The sequence below is a fragment of the Anoplolepis gracilipes genome, chromosome 2 (genome assembly GCF_047496725.1).
Source record: "Anoplolepis gracilipes chromosome 2, ASM4749672v1, whole genome shotgun sequence".
In the NCBI taxonomy this organism is placed as follows: Eukaryota; Metazoa; Arthropoda; class Insecta; order Hymenoptera; family Formicidae; genus Anoplolepis; species Anoplolepis gracilipes.
The window spans coordinates 16,099,684-16,119,081 of NC_132971.1; the positions used below are offsets into that span (position 1 = coordinate 16,099,684).

The 19,398-nt window shown below is 33.7% G+C and overlaps 1 protein-coding gene across 3 annotated transcripts in view; it reads right to left on the bottom strand.

The window, feature by feature from the left end:
• Positions 1-8,077: 8,077 nt before the first annotated feature.
• Positions 8,078-19,398, bottom strand: part of Ddr (discoidin domain-containing receptor 2) — a 179,264-nt gene continuing 167,943 nt past the window's right edge. For all 3 annotated transcript variants that reach the window (XM_072909085.1, XM_072909076.1, XM_072909096.1), the window contains 3 exons: positions 18,352-18,493; positions 14,664-14,813; positions 8,078-13,910 (listed from right to left, as the gene is read on the bottom strand). In XM_072909085.1, coding sequence (XP_072765186.1) covers positions 13,749-13,910; positions 14,664-14,813; positions 18,352-18,493 — 454 coding nt within the window. In that variant the 3' untranslated portion in view covers positions 8,078-13,748. The remainder of the gene's footprint in view (positions 13,911-14,663; positions 14,814-18,351; positions 18,494-19,398) is intronic.

Here is a 19,398-nt window from a genome sequence, read left to right on the forward strand (position 1 = left end):
AAGTGCAAAAGAAACATTTACAAATAGTTAATCAAATGTCTTTTCTCTATATATTTGTAAACATGAAACAATCGAATGATTATTTTGCAAATTTTTAGTATAGAAATGAATGATTTTTAGTACTCTGATACGCATTCGCACAGCGAATTGAATTACTTTTAAGATTAATATTGAAGCTAATATTGTGTGCGTATATATAGATTAATGTCGTTTGATTTAAAATTAATGAAGCCTATAACCCTTGTACTAGAACTAATGAAACATAGTCAGGGCTGGTTCTGACGGGCGTGCAATGCGTGCCTGCACGCATGTGTAAAATTATGAGTGTAAAAATATTGTGTAAAAAATACAAAAGTAAAAAAAAATTTTTTCGTATATATATTATGTTCCATTTTTCTGTACATCTCTAAAGGGGCGTAATAATTGTTCTCGCAGATTAATAAGGAACCACACTATCGCCCCTCATAATTCTCGGATCCATGGGGAAAAAATGCTATTCCACAATATGTTAGCATATAAATTTCATTAAGCTGCTTTCATTGAAATTGATTTTTCATTTAGCTATATTGGCTAAAACTCTGGTGAAAACAGTTATTGACAACTGTGTTTCATATTCATGAATATATATACAACATTCGAACTATATACTTTATATATTCGACTTCATTGTCAAGTACACTAGGCCCTGTAGGAACTTTGCGAAGATCTTCCCGCGATCCGACGGATCGACGGCAAGTCTTTGTTCGCCTTTGTTATTCGGTATCGTATCAACATCCCTATCTTCCCGACAAACTGAATATTCCGCTATAGCGCGGCTCGTGTATACGTGTGTATATGATAAACGGCATTCATACGGTTTTCGTTTCCCATGAGCGACAATCGTAAGAGCAGTCTCGTTTATTCGCGGATGTACTACTTACTGCTTGGTCATTGAGCAGCAAACTCTACCGACGTAGATAATAGTGAATGTGTCACAGAGAATCGGAGAATAGGCACATGTGCGAGTCAGCTTTTAAACCGTCTTTTTCAAGTTATCCACGTCCGCGAGCAAGAAACACTATCTTATTCTAAGTACAACTAACTTTTCTGTGTCTACAATTACATACACACATTATACATGTATGTGCAATAGAATACGATATATATTTTTTTTAGAATATAAAATGTGTTTTAAAGATTTTCTTATTAAATAATAGAAGCTGTGCCACAGAGTAGTTTCATAGAGAATCTGCATACCTGTGTACATTTTGAGTCGTATAAATTTTTTGCAACCGTGACACGCAGTTTGCAACATTTATCGTGCGCAATCAATAACGTATGATGTTGATCGGACAACGAAGAACGACAGGTTTTGCCAAGAGATAAAAGAGAGGCCGGCGCGTATCGTGTACGGATTGGGTTAATTTAATTGAGTAATCGCGAATGGAGGATGGGAGGTGGAAAACATCTCGTTGCGGAAACACACACGCCGTGTTCCCGTCTCGTTGTTTTGAGAGAATAAAACGATCGTATGATATTTATTCGCTATATATCGTTTTAATTGAAATTTACACGAAGCAAAAAAACTGCCCGTTGTGCCCGTGCTATTTTCGAATTAACGGGATTTTATGTTACTGTTGAAAATTACGCGTATATATCATAAAATTGCTCTTGTGCTTTGCTCGGCAATCTTTATCTTTTATTTATCTTTCTTTTTTATTTTGCATACGTTACGTGCTATTTTATGATACTAATTTTATAATTTATAAGTTCATATCTCGTACATTATCATATTAGCGTAATATTGTTATCGTAACAGGTATTAAAAAATAAGACACCAGACAGATAAGTGATAAATATTATAGCTGCATGTTGAAAATAAGAACTAAAATCGTACTCGCTACTGCAATCAATTATTACTTAACGAGAATTTTTGTAGTGCCCTACTTAATTTTTGTTTTCATCATCACGCAAATTATATTCCAAAATTTTATCGTTTTATGTAAAGTTTTAATGTCTGATAGAAGAAAAGATTTTATTATATTGTGAGAGTTTGCTAGCTGTGAATAAAATTCAGCACAGCACTAAGGAATGCGATATTCGATCCGTTGATCATTCTCACGACAATTCTGCAGCTTTTTAAAGTTCGGGAAATATAGCCAAGTGGATGGCGCGCGGAATGAGAACTTCCGTGTCTCCCGTTTATTTCTGTCGTCAAAAGTCTGCTCACGTTCTCATCCGTTAAGCTACTTCCTCGACGAGCAAACATCCAATAATTCCGTTTGTGCTTTTTTCCATAAGACTGAAGCGTCAGTTAAGACAGATTCCCAACATTTTCGATTGCTCTTTAACAGTAGTACAGAATTTTAGTTTAGGACATTTTTAAAGAATATGTTTGCGTATATAACATATATACATGACAAGACTGCAATAAATAATAATGACGCAATTATCAGTTATAATATAAAGAATAAATATTGTAATTATGATATAGGTATATATATATATGTATAATAAATTTTTATTGCTTCTCTCAATATTAGAATCGTGCACATATGTGAGGAGTATATTAATTTTTCAATTACATTTTTATTCTTTTAATTTTTTATATACATCACGTACATTCAAGCTAAATAAAAAATAAAATATAATATACTTCCCACACACATGGTGGTACCTTTTTTTCTCTCTATTGTACCGAAGCAGCAGGTGCAAACGACACAAACAATGGTTGTTAGTTTCAAATTAAGAAAATTAATGTGAATGCGAGAGTCTGGTACTTCACAAAATCCTCCACGAAAACTTTCCCCATATTATGTATTCTCCAATATATTATATAATAAAACCCGTGGGTGCAGTTGACCTGTGTACCGAGCTATAGCTAGGGTCATTACAGATTATTATTGGATTGCCGACGCGTTTAATACAATTTATTACCGAGGGTGTATATAAATATATTATCATACAACCTTTTGCTTTACCCTTTTGCAAATTTTTCGTTTTCAATAAATATCTCTAAAAAGAGTGTGACACAGGCTACTTCGTTTCTTCGATTTTTCATTACACATATAAATATGGAAAATCGTAAAAATGAAATACCTATTTGCATCATAATATTTATGCGAATGTACGCTACTTTTCTGTTTTACCGTTTTAACAGAAACGAATGCGCTCCGAATATATTTTATCATTCGTAAAGATTGAGTAAATAGCATTTTGAAATCTCTTCAAATAGCGGATGTATTCGGCAGCATAATATGCGAAAACACGTTTGCCTGGAAATTTTAGTTCGTCGTTGAAATAAATGATAAATGTGACTAATGGTGTCATGCGACTTCGCTTATTTGACGAAGATTTGATAAATTTGGTGTATTTTACCGGCGACTTTTGCGCGCATTTCTAACAACCGATTGTATATTATAGCGATATATTTAACAGCGCGACCTTTTGTGTTCCCGCTTTCTGGCGACGGGTGGAAATGAAATTTTCCAGCGTTACAACGAATTGGTTATTGCCACGAGCGATATTTTCTACGATACACGCGTGGGAATTTACAGCCACTATAAACGATCGATTATCTTTCGGTACAACGTAACTGTAGCATCCGTCCGTGCAATTGTATGAATTCGGTAGTGAATATGGTTCAACGAGATAACTTTTCAGAGAAAGGATTTTGAAATGTACGGAAAATTTTTAGAAATATCAATATTGACAGTACAAACATTTTCGTGTCTACTTTGAGACATGTTGTACAGTATGCATGATTATATCTTTCTTTCTTATTATTCAGTACTTTCGTAATTCGTTATTCGATACCGTATACTGTTAAAAATAATATTTTTAGAACAGTTATTTGATATTTTGACAACATTAATTTTCTTCAGACATTTTTATTAAATTCATGCTTCTGTAATACAATTTTCACACCATTGATTTAATATGTAGATTTATACTAAAATTCGGATATATTTTAAAAATTATACTTATTACACATACAAGGAAATACGATTATAATTTTGCATTTGATGTGAAACGCAAGAAATTTTTCACTCAGTGTTCGTGGATAATTTAAAAGACAATGCAATATAATAATGCAATGAACTAAAAAAGAAGACATATCAAACAATTTTACCAGACTATACTATACCTGAAAATAAAAGAAATTCAATAATGGATCAGACAATATATCATTGTTACGCATTTTAAACGTTTGTATTATATTCGAGAACAGCATTCAAATGCTACGATATGTGAATCGACAAATTTGATGCAATTTTTTCCCATCTGAACGCCGCTTTCAGCATGAGTAACAATCCCCATTTATAACGAGAATTATTCGCTTTCTGGTAGCAATAACGAGACGCGAATAATAGAAGAGTAACCGGTATGGTTACGGAAACGTAACAATTTAACTAACTAATTTGTCTTTGTGCGCAAGTATATATTTTATCGTATATTTACCAATAAAAATAATAAGCTATGCGGTTTAAATGCGTAAGAATTTTAATCATTTATATTGAAAAAAAATTTAGAGAGAAAAAGAGCAGACTATTATAGTAGGTTTTTTTTATATATTTTTATTGTAAAATATTAAATTATGTGAAATGTAGAAATTTATGTTATCTCCAATATATTTAAATAATACTGTTTTTATTATTTTAAAAGGTATGAGTTAATTTTATTACATATAAAAAAATAAAATACTATCCAATTTATCACCTTTTAATAAAATATTACCAGCGAATATACGTAGTATCTCTATCTGCGGATTACATCTATCTCTGTAATTAACAGTATCGCGGAATAATATCACAGATAATATAGATGCTTGAATATTCTAGAATATATGATAATCTGTGTCTAATTTCCCTGATTAAGTTCATTGGATTCTAGAACATACAATTATGTAATGCCATATTTGGATCTCTGTAATCGGGGAGGCGGAAATTTACGGATGTATATTGATTGTACTGGATCGACTCAAGCGAAGCAATCCTTCATTCCCTCGTCGCTACCTTGGGGCCGAGTTTCCGGCTTGTTATCGTACGTTGTCGAGAACGTAGTATCCTGCCGTTCGTAATCCCGTAGGACAACGAGAGATTGGTGGGGGCGACGGGTGAAATGCTTCACGGCGGATTAACATCAATTGTGCCCTTTTGCTCTTTTCAAGTGGGTTAATCATAGCGAGCTATTCGTAAAAATATCACTATATAATAGAAAGTCGATTGGAAGGAATTTAAAAAAAAATCGAAACGATACTTTTTACATGAACTGAAAGTAGGAGATAAATTAAACTTTTATCATTACAAACGCCAAACGACTTGCAAAATCTTGATACTTATTTATCTCTCTCTCTCTCTATATATATATATATATATATATATATATATATATATATATATATATATATCTCCATGCAAATTGATTTAGTTGATATTTTTACCGCTATTTGTCGTTATTTTGTTCTTGTATTTTAATCAAATGCACGTATTTTTCAAATTTAAAAAAAGTAAGAAATATTGGATGAATTTTTTAAAGCTGCATCTAAAATCAAAGAGGATATTTTCATTTGCACGTCATGAGAGAGAGATGAGACCTATTTCTTATATATATTTTATCGATCATATTTTTGGCAAGAATATCACTTAATATTAAATTTATTGGCAAGAATGTCATTTAATATTAAATTTATTTCAAATTTGTCCATAATTTATATCATTTGAAAAATATTTTTTTTATTTTAAATATTTAAATATTTGGTGTGTATATTTTCTTAATTATTTAGAGATGCGTTAATATCAAAGATGAGAAAAAACAAGTATTACGATGTTATCAAGAGGATCTTATCAGTTTCGCTGAAACGAGGCGACAGAAGATATCAAGTTTCAAATAAGGGGAACCGGATTCCCGTGAGAATAATCTGTTCCTTCGATATGACTTTCAGATTGTGTTTGGCATAATTATCTTGTCCTCTATCGATGACATCTTAATCATAAGTCCTGATTATACGTGGAAAACTTTTCTCCTCTTTATAAAAATTTTAAGATTTAAAAAAATTTCGTTTTATGCCTTTAATGTACAATATGTATGTACATTATAATTCTTCTTCAATATTTATTATTTTATACAAAATATTCGGAAAGTAACTTTATATTCCTATTTCAAATATAAAAAAAATATCAAATATTATTAGCAAATTAATCTTCACAAAAGATATTGAAAGTGATCTCCAAGAGCTGATAAATTCTAATCTTGTAATGGAAAATCTTCTTCAACCTTCTTCTCCTCATGATATGCCTCTGATGAAGAAAGACTAATTCTCTAATAATGATTAATAACATTTTTTGTAATATTTAAAATGAGTGTATAGTTACTTTTTAAATACCCTGTATGTTTGCAAAAATATAAATGTATATAAAAATACAATAGTATAACAAATTCGTTTTCATCATTTCAGGAGCAGCCTTTTATTTACCTTACAGATCTCAAAATGATCAAATTACTTGAAAATGAGCATCCTTTCGTACATAATCTGATTGAACGGGAAAATATTTGGAAGGCGCGGGCGAGGTGTTTCGCATCGGATTAACATCGGCATGATCACGAGCCTTTTCGCATCTCTCACCCCTTAGTTTTCCCTCGCGATGTGGGGTTGCAAAGCACACGCGATACAAGTATCGAAGTGCCTTGGCTCATTCGCTCCGCTGGACTTTTATCAGATGCCCAGTCACATCGTGCAAATCCATCGTGATGCCATCTCGATAAGGAACTGTTCGAAGAAATAACTACATGGCGCACAACCGGAATTCAAATTATACACGCACTCTGTCGTGGCTCTTTGTCCGATCTCGGCGATCTCGCTCGGTGCGTGTCGTCGCAAGGAATCGATTACGCCGATAGTTCGAAACGCAATTCGTTTTCATTAACCGCTCGGTAAAAAGTTTACGATGACAGGGTTGCACGAGAGAAAGTAATGATTTATCGTATATTCCCATCGAGACACTGATCCGCCAACGCAGTTAGAAAAAAACGAGATATTGTGCTATTGACGTTGAATCCAATAGAGATCGTTGCGTTGATTTGATTGATTTAAAGTTGTTCGAAGCGACTACGAATATTTTTCAATACGAAATTTTGACAATACGCACGGCGCGGGCAATTCATCGAAGAACTTTCGGAATGACTTGTCGAAAGAAAGCGTTATTTTAATTCCGGCCGAATCGTAAATGACAAATATGTAACAAACTCGTAATTTGACGATATTGTCAAGAGAATCTTTGTAAGGGAATTTAACGAAACAATAGCTACATCGCATCTCGTACTTACGTCAGTGTAACGGTAATGAATTTGAGCGACTTAATTAAAGGATGTTTTCACCGGAAAAAAAAAAAAAAAGAGAATGCCTCGACGAATCGAGAAACTCGAGCATGCAACCCGTTTAAATTAAAGGGGCGTGGAAAGGGAAAAGAAATAAGAGAAAATAAGAACGAATACCTCGAGATAATGGAAAGGTTGCGTCTGCAGATATAATTTACACCATAGCGACGTATTTTGGAAGAATCGCTGGAAATATCACTGGCGCATGTGCGTCGGTAAATACCTTACTTAGTTTATATTACATTTCTACCATAGAAAATTTTTTCCAGAGTGAATATAATTTTGAAAGATAACTAAAAAAATCCAGGATTATATTATATTAAAATGTAACGTTATATTTGCACGCATGTGGATGCAAATGAATTTATGGCACGCGTGTATTATAGAAGATTACATGATAATTTTCTCATGCATATCGCTGATAAGGTAACTTGACGTTTGCAAGTGGACACGTATTATAACTAATGCACTTACCTTAGTTTCACACACAATCGTGCTTCGAATATCAATGAAGTACTGGATGATGGTTGCAAGAGTCCATAAACAATCGAACAAAAATCAAAGCGTTGAATATTTATTGAAAACGAATCGCTATGTACAAACGTATTAAATACAGGTGCGTGACATTTATACAGGGTCGCAAGGAAAGAGAGAGAGAGAGAGAGAGAGAGAAAGAGATAGAAGAGAGAGAGAGAGAGAGAGAGAGAGAGAGAGAGAGAGAGAGAGAGAGAGAGAGAGAGAGAGAGAGAGAGAAAGAGAGAACAGCTGGCTGGGATAGAGTTGGGGTAGGTAGGTAGGTAGGTGTGTTTGACCGCGTACAATAGTCAATATGTCCGCCGATAACAATAGATAACTGGCCCTGCACTAGCCGCTTTGCACAGTTTGCTTATATTTACAACCCATTTCGTCGTTTATATTTGCACGCAGAGATTGGCGTGCGCCATTTCGTGCGTGTCCAGCAGTTTGGAATGACGACATTTATTTGTCTAAAGGCTAACGTGCGCCGAGAGAGAGAAAGGGAAAAAGCACGCTTTCTACTTAAATTATTCGATAGACAATGGTAATATGATCGATGAGTGTGAACTAGAGATATACGCTGACATGCTCTTCTCTGTACGCGTAAAATCAATCGAAGCATCGTTTTATATCCCACAATATAAAAGCTTCAAAAAACTATATTTTAGATAATCAACACATTACTTATCTAATAATTATATATAATAATAATTATATATATCTATATATTTTTTATAATAATAATAATAAATTATCTAATAATAACAAGCATGATATTATGATTCCAAACTTACGCAAATGTTTTATAAAGAAAAAATAATAGAAATTAATAAAATATTAAGTTTGCAGATTATAAATTTAAAAAAACCTAGCTTAATAAATTTTGCATGACGTAGCATAGATTTTTGTTTCTTAATAAAAGTATTTATAAAAAAATTCTTAAAAAGCAAATCGCCACTAGTTTTGTTTCATAAATGTTGTTCGCACGAATGTGCAAATATAACTCAACAGAGATCAAAAAACTCCAAATCAGCGAGCGGTGCATTCGAGTAACGGCAATGTATACGCGATGGAAGAATTTAATTCGATTTGATGCTTTTTTCAATTTGTTTGGTTCTATCGTGTATTTTAAGCAAAGATCGTGTCTCTCGGCCGGATACCTCGATCACATTGAGAAACGAGCGCAAAGAATGAATAGTGAGGGAGCAGGAGCAGGAGCAGGACTGAGAGTGGAAAAGGGCGAAAAAAAGCATAGCGCGCGTGTTTCGTAACGAAGGCAGCAGATATTAAATTCCATCGGCAAACGCGGAATCCGCGTGTATTCGGAACGTCCGAGTTTCGACTTTTGTTTGCGTCTAACGGCGAGAGGCGAGCGCGCGATCGGGCCGCTGCCATTGGTTGCGTACGCATGAAAAATAGAGCTCGTTTGAGCCAGTGAGAAAAGAGAGAGAATGCGTTGTTCAACGAAAATCTCTTTCTCTCAGACTGCAGCGAATGTATGGATACGCTCGAGCAATGCCCGAATAAATTGTGTAAATCTTTTTCGTTCGCCGGAGAAATGGTAAAGTTCTCCTCTCATTGAATGGTATTTCGTACAACTGTCGAAGCGCATTTTGCAATATTGTCTTTTCCAAAGTGCCGATGCATTGAGTTGCATTATGCACTAGACGACTAACAGAGACATTTCGTCGTCGGATATGTAGTTTAAGAAAAATCTCGTTATTCAAATTTTTTGCGAAATATTTTCCTCAAAACAGTTTATTAAAAATTTGCAAATGTAATTATATCAAAATGCACATGTGCAATTTAAGAGACTATATTACAGTGAGAGAATTTTGCAATGAAACTTTTTTAGCGGCTTGATCCACTCTCGATCATCTCGCCGATACGCTCATTCGAAGAAACGTATGATACTAAATCGGAGTCGATGCGTTTACAACAATTAGAATCTCGTTATTAAAAATTGTACAAATTGTCTTCTTTCGTCAGAGAGCTTAATAGATTTCCGCTACGATGAGAATAAATAGTCGGCGGAGTTGATTCGGTTACGTAATAATCTACGATGATTTTTTCACACTTATGATTTTTTTTCGAATATTCAGCAGAGTACTTCCTACAGAAAGAACTGTTATTTGCGGACTACTCGATAAAATTAATCACCCTCAAATTAAACGGTGACGATATGTGTACGATATGTTCCCGATGATTGTGAAAGACCCAAAAGATATGTGTGATTATGACATATTTAAAGCATGCTTTCTCGTTGTATAAAATAAGTCGTCACATTTTTGTTAAATATCAACTATCTACTTATTTTACATAATTTTTTCTCTAAAATAAAAGCGATTAATACAAAAAGTTATATACGCAAATATTTCTAGTTTTGCACGATTCTTTTTGTAGGAAGAAATATGTAGTCCGTATTTACGTTCGATCGTGCAGGAAGCTTCTCTAAAATTACCACTATATTAATATATTTATTTTTTTTCAAGTGGTTATATACATCGGTCTTGTAGAAGATACATCCGCAAGTCCTGCAGGAACGAACGTTTGGATTTTTTGGTTGATCATATTATTCACAGTGGACATTTGAGAAAGTTAAGAACATGTGTATATAAAGAATCGAGATAATTCATAAAAGACTGATCGCTGGGCCTCGGATTAAGGTCGCGATGGATATCACTTGAATACACTCGTTTCGCTAACGCAATGGCAGTTGTTCTTAAGTTATTGTTCTTAATTTTATATATTAAATTTTATCAACATCATGTCACATAGACAATGTTATAGATTTCTCATTTTCACAATTAATCATACGATAATAGAACAAAAAAATCGTGTAAAAGCTCCTTGATTTGTCATTTATTTTCATATCATTGATCACTATAGAGATTTAAATATTTAACCGTAAGACCTTAATTCAAATACTGATTTTTTAAATTGGCAATCTAAGTAATGTTTAAATAAGGAACGAGACAAGATTTGAGAATGACTAAATAATTCTAATATTTAGATAAATATAAAAACTTGCATGTAATAACTCATTAATAATAAAATTTAAGAAAAAGTTATATCTGTTATTGCATATTTTGATAAAAGCAACGACAAAAAGAATAAAATTATTATTAGAAAAAGAGAATATGAAGCAAAAAATATTTATCAATGAATTCAAATGTATTTATCTTGAATTAACAAAAATGATATTATAATCTTATTAATTTTTTTCATTTTCTTAAATAAATTTTAAAGTTTAAAAAAAAAAAAAGCGATGATAAAAGAACGTGGGTCTCCTTTTGCATAATTATATAATCATACACAGTCATCGCTTCTACTTTTAATTATCTTACAAATCACGAGCATGAGTCTCTTAGCCTGTACGGAGCTAAATGTCTAGAACAACGGGATTTATGTGACATACAATTTTTCGAACATCACGGGATATCTCCGTCACGATTTGCACAGCTATTTATCTTTTTCTTTCGCTACACATTTCATACAGAATCACTCTAACAAGTATAGAAGTCTTTCATTATTTCGTATTAACGATAGCCATTTACCTGGAAATGTATTTTACTACTGGAATATACGTATCTGTTCAGAGTAATAAAAAAAGAATAAATAATAATCACATAAAATCGATCATCAAGAAATGCAAAAATAATTAAGTTTTCTCCATAAAATGTTTATAGCCTGTAGACTTTTTATATACATGTAAAAAGCCGAACGGATTTTATGCATGTCAATTCAAGCAAAAACATTTACCGGGTAAATCGCCCATCTCTATTCCACGCTATAAACTTAACGTCAGGTCACATGTGCGTCTCCTTTTTTTCTCTGTAAAATCACGATGCATCCAACTTGTGGCTTTTGCCGAGCAACGGGACACAGGCGACAAGTTTTGCGAATCGATAGAGTTAACGACCCCAAAACGATTATGCGATACGGCCGACAATAGAACGCCAGTCGTAGAATAATCTAATAATTTACATCGTGTCAATTAATCCTTTAACATTCTTTACACACTCTATATGAATTTATACTGCAATCTCTAATGGTATTGTCAAACATTTATGCACTTGGGCTAAGCGCATCTTAAGCTTAATAGTAGTTTAAGGAAACTTAACGCAAACTCGCGGCTTAAGATTATTCCTTTTCCCAAACTCTACCGAAAAATGCTTCTTGTACGGCGCAACGGTCTGATTAATTTTACAGAACGTTCCTCTTAAACTCATTTTATAATTCTTTGTGCATTTATAAGCTCCTTAAAGCGACGTTTGTATAATTCCTTCCGCACGCCACTGTGGTAAATGTTCAATTAAAAAGTTAAAAAGAAGCTCGTCGCGAGTCGTTCGAGTCAATTGGAAAGAAAGATATTGGTCGTGTAATTAAACGGTAAAACGAATGAACGAATAATTAGTCTGTCTTTACATTTGTCTTCTCGAACGATAGCTTTTGGGAATAAAACAGTATAAGTTACTTACATCAAATGTCACCGAAAATACATTGATCAATATTATCGACTCAGTCGTATACACTCGCAATAGATTTCGCTTTGCTAAAAACAACAACTTGCTTAACTTTATTACAAATAGTATATATGTATATACGTATATATAATATATAGATCTATGTATATTTGGACAAACCAATTTTCTTCGTAAACATGTCTATGGAACTGACATACAAAAGGCTCGAAAACGGATAACGTAATCCCACGTGAAACTCGCAAAGACTCCGACCCCGGATAAAGAAACCATTTTTTTTCGAGGGTCAGAGTTTAGAATGGACTATGTTATTTTCGTCAGAAATGTTACGTACAATGCGCGATTTTCGAGTACAATCCACGTATATCCCGAACGTGACGCGAGTGTCGTTACGGCGGGAATATCATAAGCTTGTTTGCTGACAGTATCAATTTCGGAGCAGCGTATGTGCGATTTATCGAACGTGCTCCTCGTGTATTGTCGACACTAGTAACGTTCCATTTCGTATCGAATGGTGCGGATCAAAATCATAATCTATCCATTTCGATTGCACAAGCGTGGATAGCGCGGCTGCCACCGCAGATACTCGGTATCATTATCGAGGGGTTACCCGGTTTGGACGCGTAACTTTTGCAGACAGCATAACCGCCGATATAAACTGAACGAGAAAAGAAATCGTGTCCGTGAAGACAATTGCCGGATCGAATACTTATTACGTTGAGCAAACGTGTAGAATAACATAAATTAACTATGTTCAATAATAAATGCCACATACGATATATCTGAAAAAAATTAATACTTCGCAGATTAAAAAAAAAAAAAAAGTATAAAAAATTAATATTCTACGGCGATTGTCAAGCTTTGCGCATCGTTAAATAATACGTACATCGGCAAGATAGATGATGTCGATCCATTTTACGATCTGCAGTTTCGATTGCAAAAGAATTATTTAAAAAATGCAATTTTTTAACCTTTATACAGATAATGTCTCTTTGCAGTTTGCACACAGGTGCTGGCGATAATGATTTGTGCGATTCACATTGTCGATTAAATTCACAGCGCTGTTCATAGCGATACGTAATGACGACCAAAAAGAATTTGATGATTGCGATAATCGTGAAAAGTTCTGGACGCGATCAGTTTCGACGCCTTTTCTTTGCACGTATAGATAACATAGTTGATGATCTAGATCATCGACACGGTGGACGCATACGATCACGGGCCATCACAACCGATACACGTCCGTTATAGACAATTTATGGACCGTCACCCTAGATACTAACTTGGTCTGACTTGGTCTAGCTTGGTCGATGAGGGGCAGTTCCACCAATTGCCGTTTAACTCGCCAATCATAGAAAGCCGGATAAGATTCCAGCCTTCCAGTTCTCTATATCAGGTATCGTTCGACTCACCGGGTTTGTATCCGAGATTTTTTCGTTGTAGAAACAAATGGATCTCGCGGAAGTTTGGTCGGTCGACGTCGTTCCTTTGCCAGCACTCACGCATCAAGTCGTATATCTCTTTAGGGCAGTTCTTTGGCAGGGGTAGTATCATCTGCGTAAAAATAAACAAGTCGATTCCAACGTTATCAGTCATGTACATATATACATCGCAAATTAAATTTTGCAGTGGTACGTATTAAGTACGCAAATGGTGTTCTCGCGTTACACCAAAATAGAGAACAGATTATCATGCGACTCGTTATAATTTAATACGGTTATTATAAAAATAAACGAGAGAGACAGATAGCATAATTTAAAGAATATTTTTGCGTAATTAATCATAAATATTTATAGCCCGCATAAACCAAGAGAGCGCAATAACAATTCTTACAGTGTACGTGTTATTTTGAAGCATTGTCGACGTTGGGAAAATGAACGCGACGGGGCTCGAGCGCGACGCAATATTTATTACATTAAATGAATTACTTAGGCAAGTAGTTATGCCATTTTCATGAAAACTCGCACACTCGCGGTTCATTTTTGTAATTACATATTTAATACTGCATGTGTGTTTATTTAAACAGTGCTTTTTCAACAACCTTAATTACTATATTTAGAAACGGAATGCGCTGAGATTATTTTGGAAAAATTTTGTAAAAAAAAAAATAGAATAAGGTTACAAAAACCTATAAGGTAAGATAATCAAATGTCTAAAAGACGTAGTAAATGTCGGCGTTCAAAGAGCCCTGAAAACTTGGCTATGCACTCGACGCAAAATCAAATATCTACTCAGTGTGCTCATTACATTAAGTACATCAGGCACATTGAGGTAAAGATGTCGAAAAATTACTTTGCGCGCACTTACCCTTCGCTCATCTTCCTGATAAAAATAAGTCGCGTTCTCCACTATTCGATGATCCGGAAATTCCTCGAAAGGTTGCTCTCGCGCGAACGTCAGAATTTCCCACAGCGTGACGGCAAACGCCCAGACATCGCCCTTGCATGTGTGCCTTCCCTGTGCAATGTAAACACATCCAAGAAATGTTCATAAAAGCTCGTTTGTTACGCGTCTGCATGTTTGTTACAACAGCTTTTATTATTCATAGTTTAAGAACACTTAGACTTTATTACACTTTTGACATAATTGAATAAGTTTATTCCATGAAAAAATTTGAAACTTTGTATAGTGATAACTATAATTATTTGATACTATAGTTTTCTGTATATCATATACATGTGTACATATTTTTTTTCTCTTTTTTTTTCTCTCCCCATATATAAGAATTAATTATTTAAAAAGTATATATATATATATATATGACGTTACAATATATTGTGTATATATACAATTTTTTTTGTGACATATATTCAAGAGTTATTATCTGATTCTAGGAAAGTGCAAAAATGATTAAAAGCAAGACTTGTTCGGCATAGAAACCTAATGCTTGAACGCGAAGGAGTAATTTATGGAAACTGTATGCGCCTTCGAGTTTCCTAAAGTTCAACTGACGTAACTCAGTTACGCCCAAGCTTCGCAGAAAGCCGTAAAGCAGTTACACGGTTTTACTCTTTTCCTCACATTGATGGCTGTGTGTACCTTCCGCTCCTATTGGCATGCGTATGATCCGTGAAGCAAAATAATTGTATGATAAAATATCACCGAGCCAGGCAAGGGTAAAGTTTTAGTAAACTATAAATTCTAATTAAAATCAGCATACAATACAATCATATAACTATGTCTCTCCTGTCAGATAAAGTTCTGTTCTCATATATATTAATTATGAAAAATGTAAACATATAATTATTCACTTTTATAGGCATAAAAAATAAAAAATGCGAAAAAGTGCTTTAAATTAGCCATCAAATCACGGAAAAAATTGATACAGAAGAATAATAATAAAATAATCAGAAAGATTCACAGTAGCGTCACAAGTTTGAACTGATTTGCGATAAATTATTGTATACTTGATGCAAAATTACTTCAACTTTAGTATTTAAATTACGTTATCGTAATATGCTAAGAAAATTGCATATACGTGCAGAGAATTTAGTTCGCGTATATTCTCGAGAGGATCTTAAGACATGATTCGATTATTTATGAAGTGCGTGATACACAATCATATGTGCATATTATTACTTTCACGTTAATTTAAATTACTGAAGCCAAATGAAGATGAATAACGATCTGTGCAAAGCAATGAGATAATACTTATATAAATGTTAATAAAATGCATATGTCAGTGTATAAAGTACGAGCGCGTTCTTCTTTTCTAAAAATGTTATTACATTTCTATACTTAAATATTCTAAAATAAATTAATAAATAAGAAATTTTTCTTTTAACTTAAACCGTATATAATCGGCTTAAAGATTTGTATCATGCGCGATCGTCGAACATTTTTTGCCATGGAGAATGATCTTCGCGATCGCAAGTCGATACGACCGACGTAAAACCATTAAATCGACGATAATCCCGGATAATTCTTGAAGCGGTATTTCGCGCGTAGAAACGAGGTCGTTTCATTAGCGCGGTACAATGGCGGAAGCTGGATAAATGATAGACAATAATGAAACATTAATGGCGCAGTCAGTTTGAAACGACGATGCCAACTAGCTATTCGATACTATATTTCCTCATCCTCATTTCTGTTTCGTCGAAATTACCATTTTGATATTAATTTGCCATTATACAGTTACGATTCGGACTTCCGTTAATGATAAAGACACATCGTCGATATATATCTCTCTATATATACATATAATTAACAAAGACTAAAATTAAATTTATATTCTTAATGTACAATTAATTTTCCAATATTTAACAAAAATACTTTTAGTTACAAAGAGCGTATTTAAAATTAAATTAAAATAATATACATATAAAAAAGATAATAATATAATATTATAATCTACAAACTTTTTGCATAATCGTGTCATAGAAATATTTATTTTAAAAATTTTGCAATATTAAATAATCGAATTTATATATTTATTTGTCATTTTATCTTTGTATATTTAAATGATTGATTATTATACATATATACATATTTAAAGATCTACCGAGAATAACTCACGAATTATTCAGTTAAAATCTTATGCATATTTGTGAATTAGTTGTATAATTTTTTAATCTCTCTCTTTGAGTGATTGAAATCTTCAATTCTTTAAATTAATATTTTATGCGACTAAAATTATAGCTCGCATAAAAACTTTTATCATTCATTCACCTGTAATGTCTGACTATAGCGTGGACATATTCCACTGACACAGCGAGCCTGCGTAATATTCTTAAGTATCGACGGAAAAAATTCGCTTTTTCCTTTTACCGAGTTCGAATTGGCATGTATTTTCCCGAATTTTCGCGAAGATTAAACGTGAGTATCTTCCATCGTTATATACGTTTTAACACCAGTGAAAACTAGCCATATTCGATGAGAAACGGAACAATTGTGTTTGGATTGTCGAGCGATTAAGCCAAAAAAGCCGCTCAACATCGAAAATGAATTTCCAAACGTGGTGTCGCATATTTTGTCCGGTACTTTTATAGTTCAATGACGCGTACTGTGCGTTACAATGGGCAAGTACAATTCGCTAATACCAATGTGACCGCAGACGGCTCTATCGATATCGAGCGGTTTCGCGGATCGACAGTTCTAAAGGGGTCGTGACAATTGAGAAATTAAAAGTGCACAAGATATACTAAATAAAATGCGAAATTTAATTTCCATTTCATGGTAATAAAGATGAAATTCTGTGTCTTCTATAATTTGATAAAAATATTGGACATTGACTCGAGAAAAAAGTTTATTTTCTATATATCAAACAGCAATCTCGAATGCAATTCGTGCGTAATGAGAATAAATTAGTAAGAATAATAATCAACTACAGTTTTAAATTATTCATAGCTAGTTATGTAATACGACAGCAAAGGATCTTTGATGATCGGGATAGGTCTTTCCAACAGTTATTTTTATCGAGTCTATATAAATTTATGAAAGACGTTCCTTCGCTGTGATGTGATTTTGATATGTATTTATAATGGACAGCGAAAAATTAACAGTGACTTGCGGCAGTGCGTGATGCGTAACAGTGAATAAGTTTTATTTCCGGGCGTGAAAAACAACGAAAAAAAAAAGTATTTGAACGAAATCGAATTTCATCGCGTGGATACGTAACCGTAGTTCGTCAAAATGATACGTCCAACTCATGCGTGTTCGAAATCAAAACGACTCGACGCGTTCCTGTGTTTGTCTCCCTTTTCTATTTCACTCGAACGTTTGCGAATGAGAGAAAGTCGTTTGCGCCAATTTGATGTATCCTCTATTTTTATCTATAATTCTATCGAACTCTCTTTTCGCATCGGCGATCTTTATTGCCGATAACGCGCAAGCGCTTGCCTAAACCGAGAGCTTCCGGTAAAAGCGCACGCGGAGGTTTGTATCGCGCAAGCGCAAAATTTCGTGATACCCCGAAGGCAAAAAATATCGAGAGAGATGAAGAACTAAAATATGTAACGCTTAAATATACAGTAAGCATTCATTGTGTGTTACTCACCATTAACATTGATTCCCATGCCATCCATCGAATCGGTAATGGAGGACGTCCATCGACACGGAAATAATCCGCCGCGTATGCGCTTCGTCCACTGCCTAAATCGGATACCTTAATGGTACATCCGCGACACACTATACAATTCCTGAAAAATATTCGAAAACATTTCTCTCTTGTAATTTCTGTAAAGCCCTTTTTTCCCTCTCGTTGTGTAATATATCTCGAAATATATTTCATCTCGCGAATTTTGAAGAGATGAAAAACAATAGAATTATTTTTTGATCAAATTAACACTTCCATTCTTTTATTATTAATGGCCATGAGATCGCTGCTAACTGTACAGCTGCATTCTGTCGGTTTGAATCGAATATATATATATATGAATATGTGTCTGAGTTTTTTTTATTTTTCATATTCTGCACGCGACAGTCATATCAAAAACAAACAGAATTTATTGAAATGTATATCACAAAAGCCTAACTAAACGCTAGTTTTTCAGTTTATGATTTTTCTCTTATATATACTGGCATAAAAAATGTCTCTTTAGTTTATCTCTGTATACAATAATTATAAATATAAGTGTATATATATATATATATATATATACTATTTGATGCAATCTGTATCAAATAGATTAATTACAAGATAAATTATGAAATAATAAAGATAGGAAAAAACTCTTTTTTAGAAATATTACATAAAGATAAATTTAATTCGCGAAAGTGACATTTTTTCAATAATTATGACGGATAAAGTAATTAACAGAATGTTGCAGTTATATAGTTGATGTATGAGATCGTATCTTGCAGTTTTGTTTGCAAGCTCGCGTTTAAGCAGCTCATGAATGTAGGATAGTTGCGAGCATGTGGAAAACGACGGTTGTTCAAAGTTTCGCGCTGATTTGCGCGTAAACCTCGTCGTTTATCGCGTTCCATGGTAAAAGGGTAATGGCTCACTGATGCAGGGATGGTTTAGTAGCGACGCTTTTATTTTACGTGACCCAATACACAGTACTTTTGTTGTCAACGTCTGGAAGCTCTCTGTCAAATT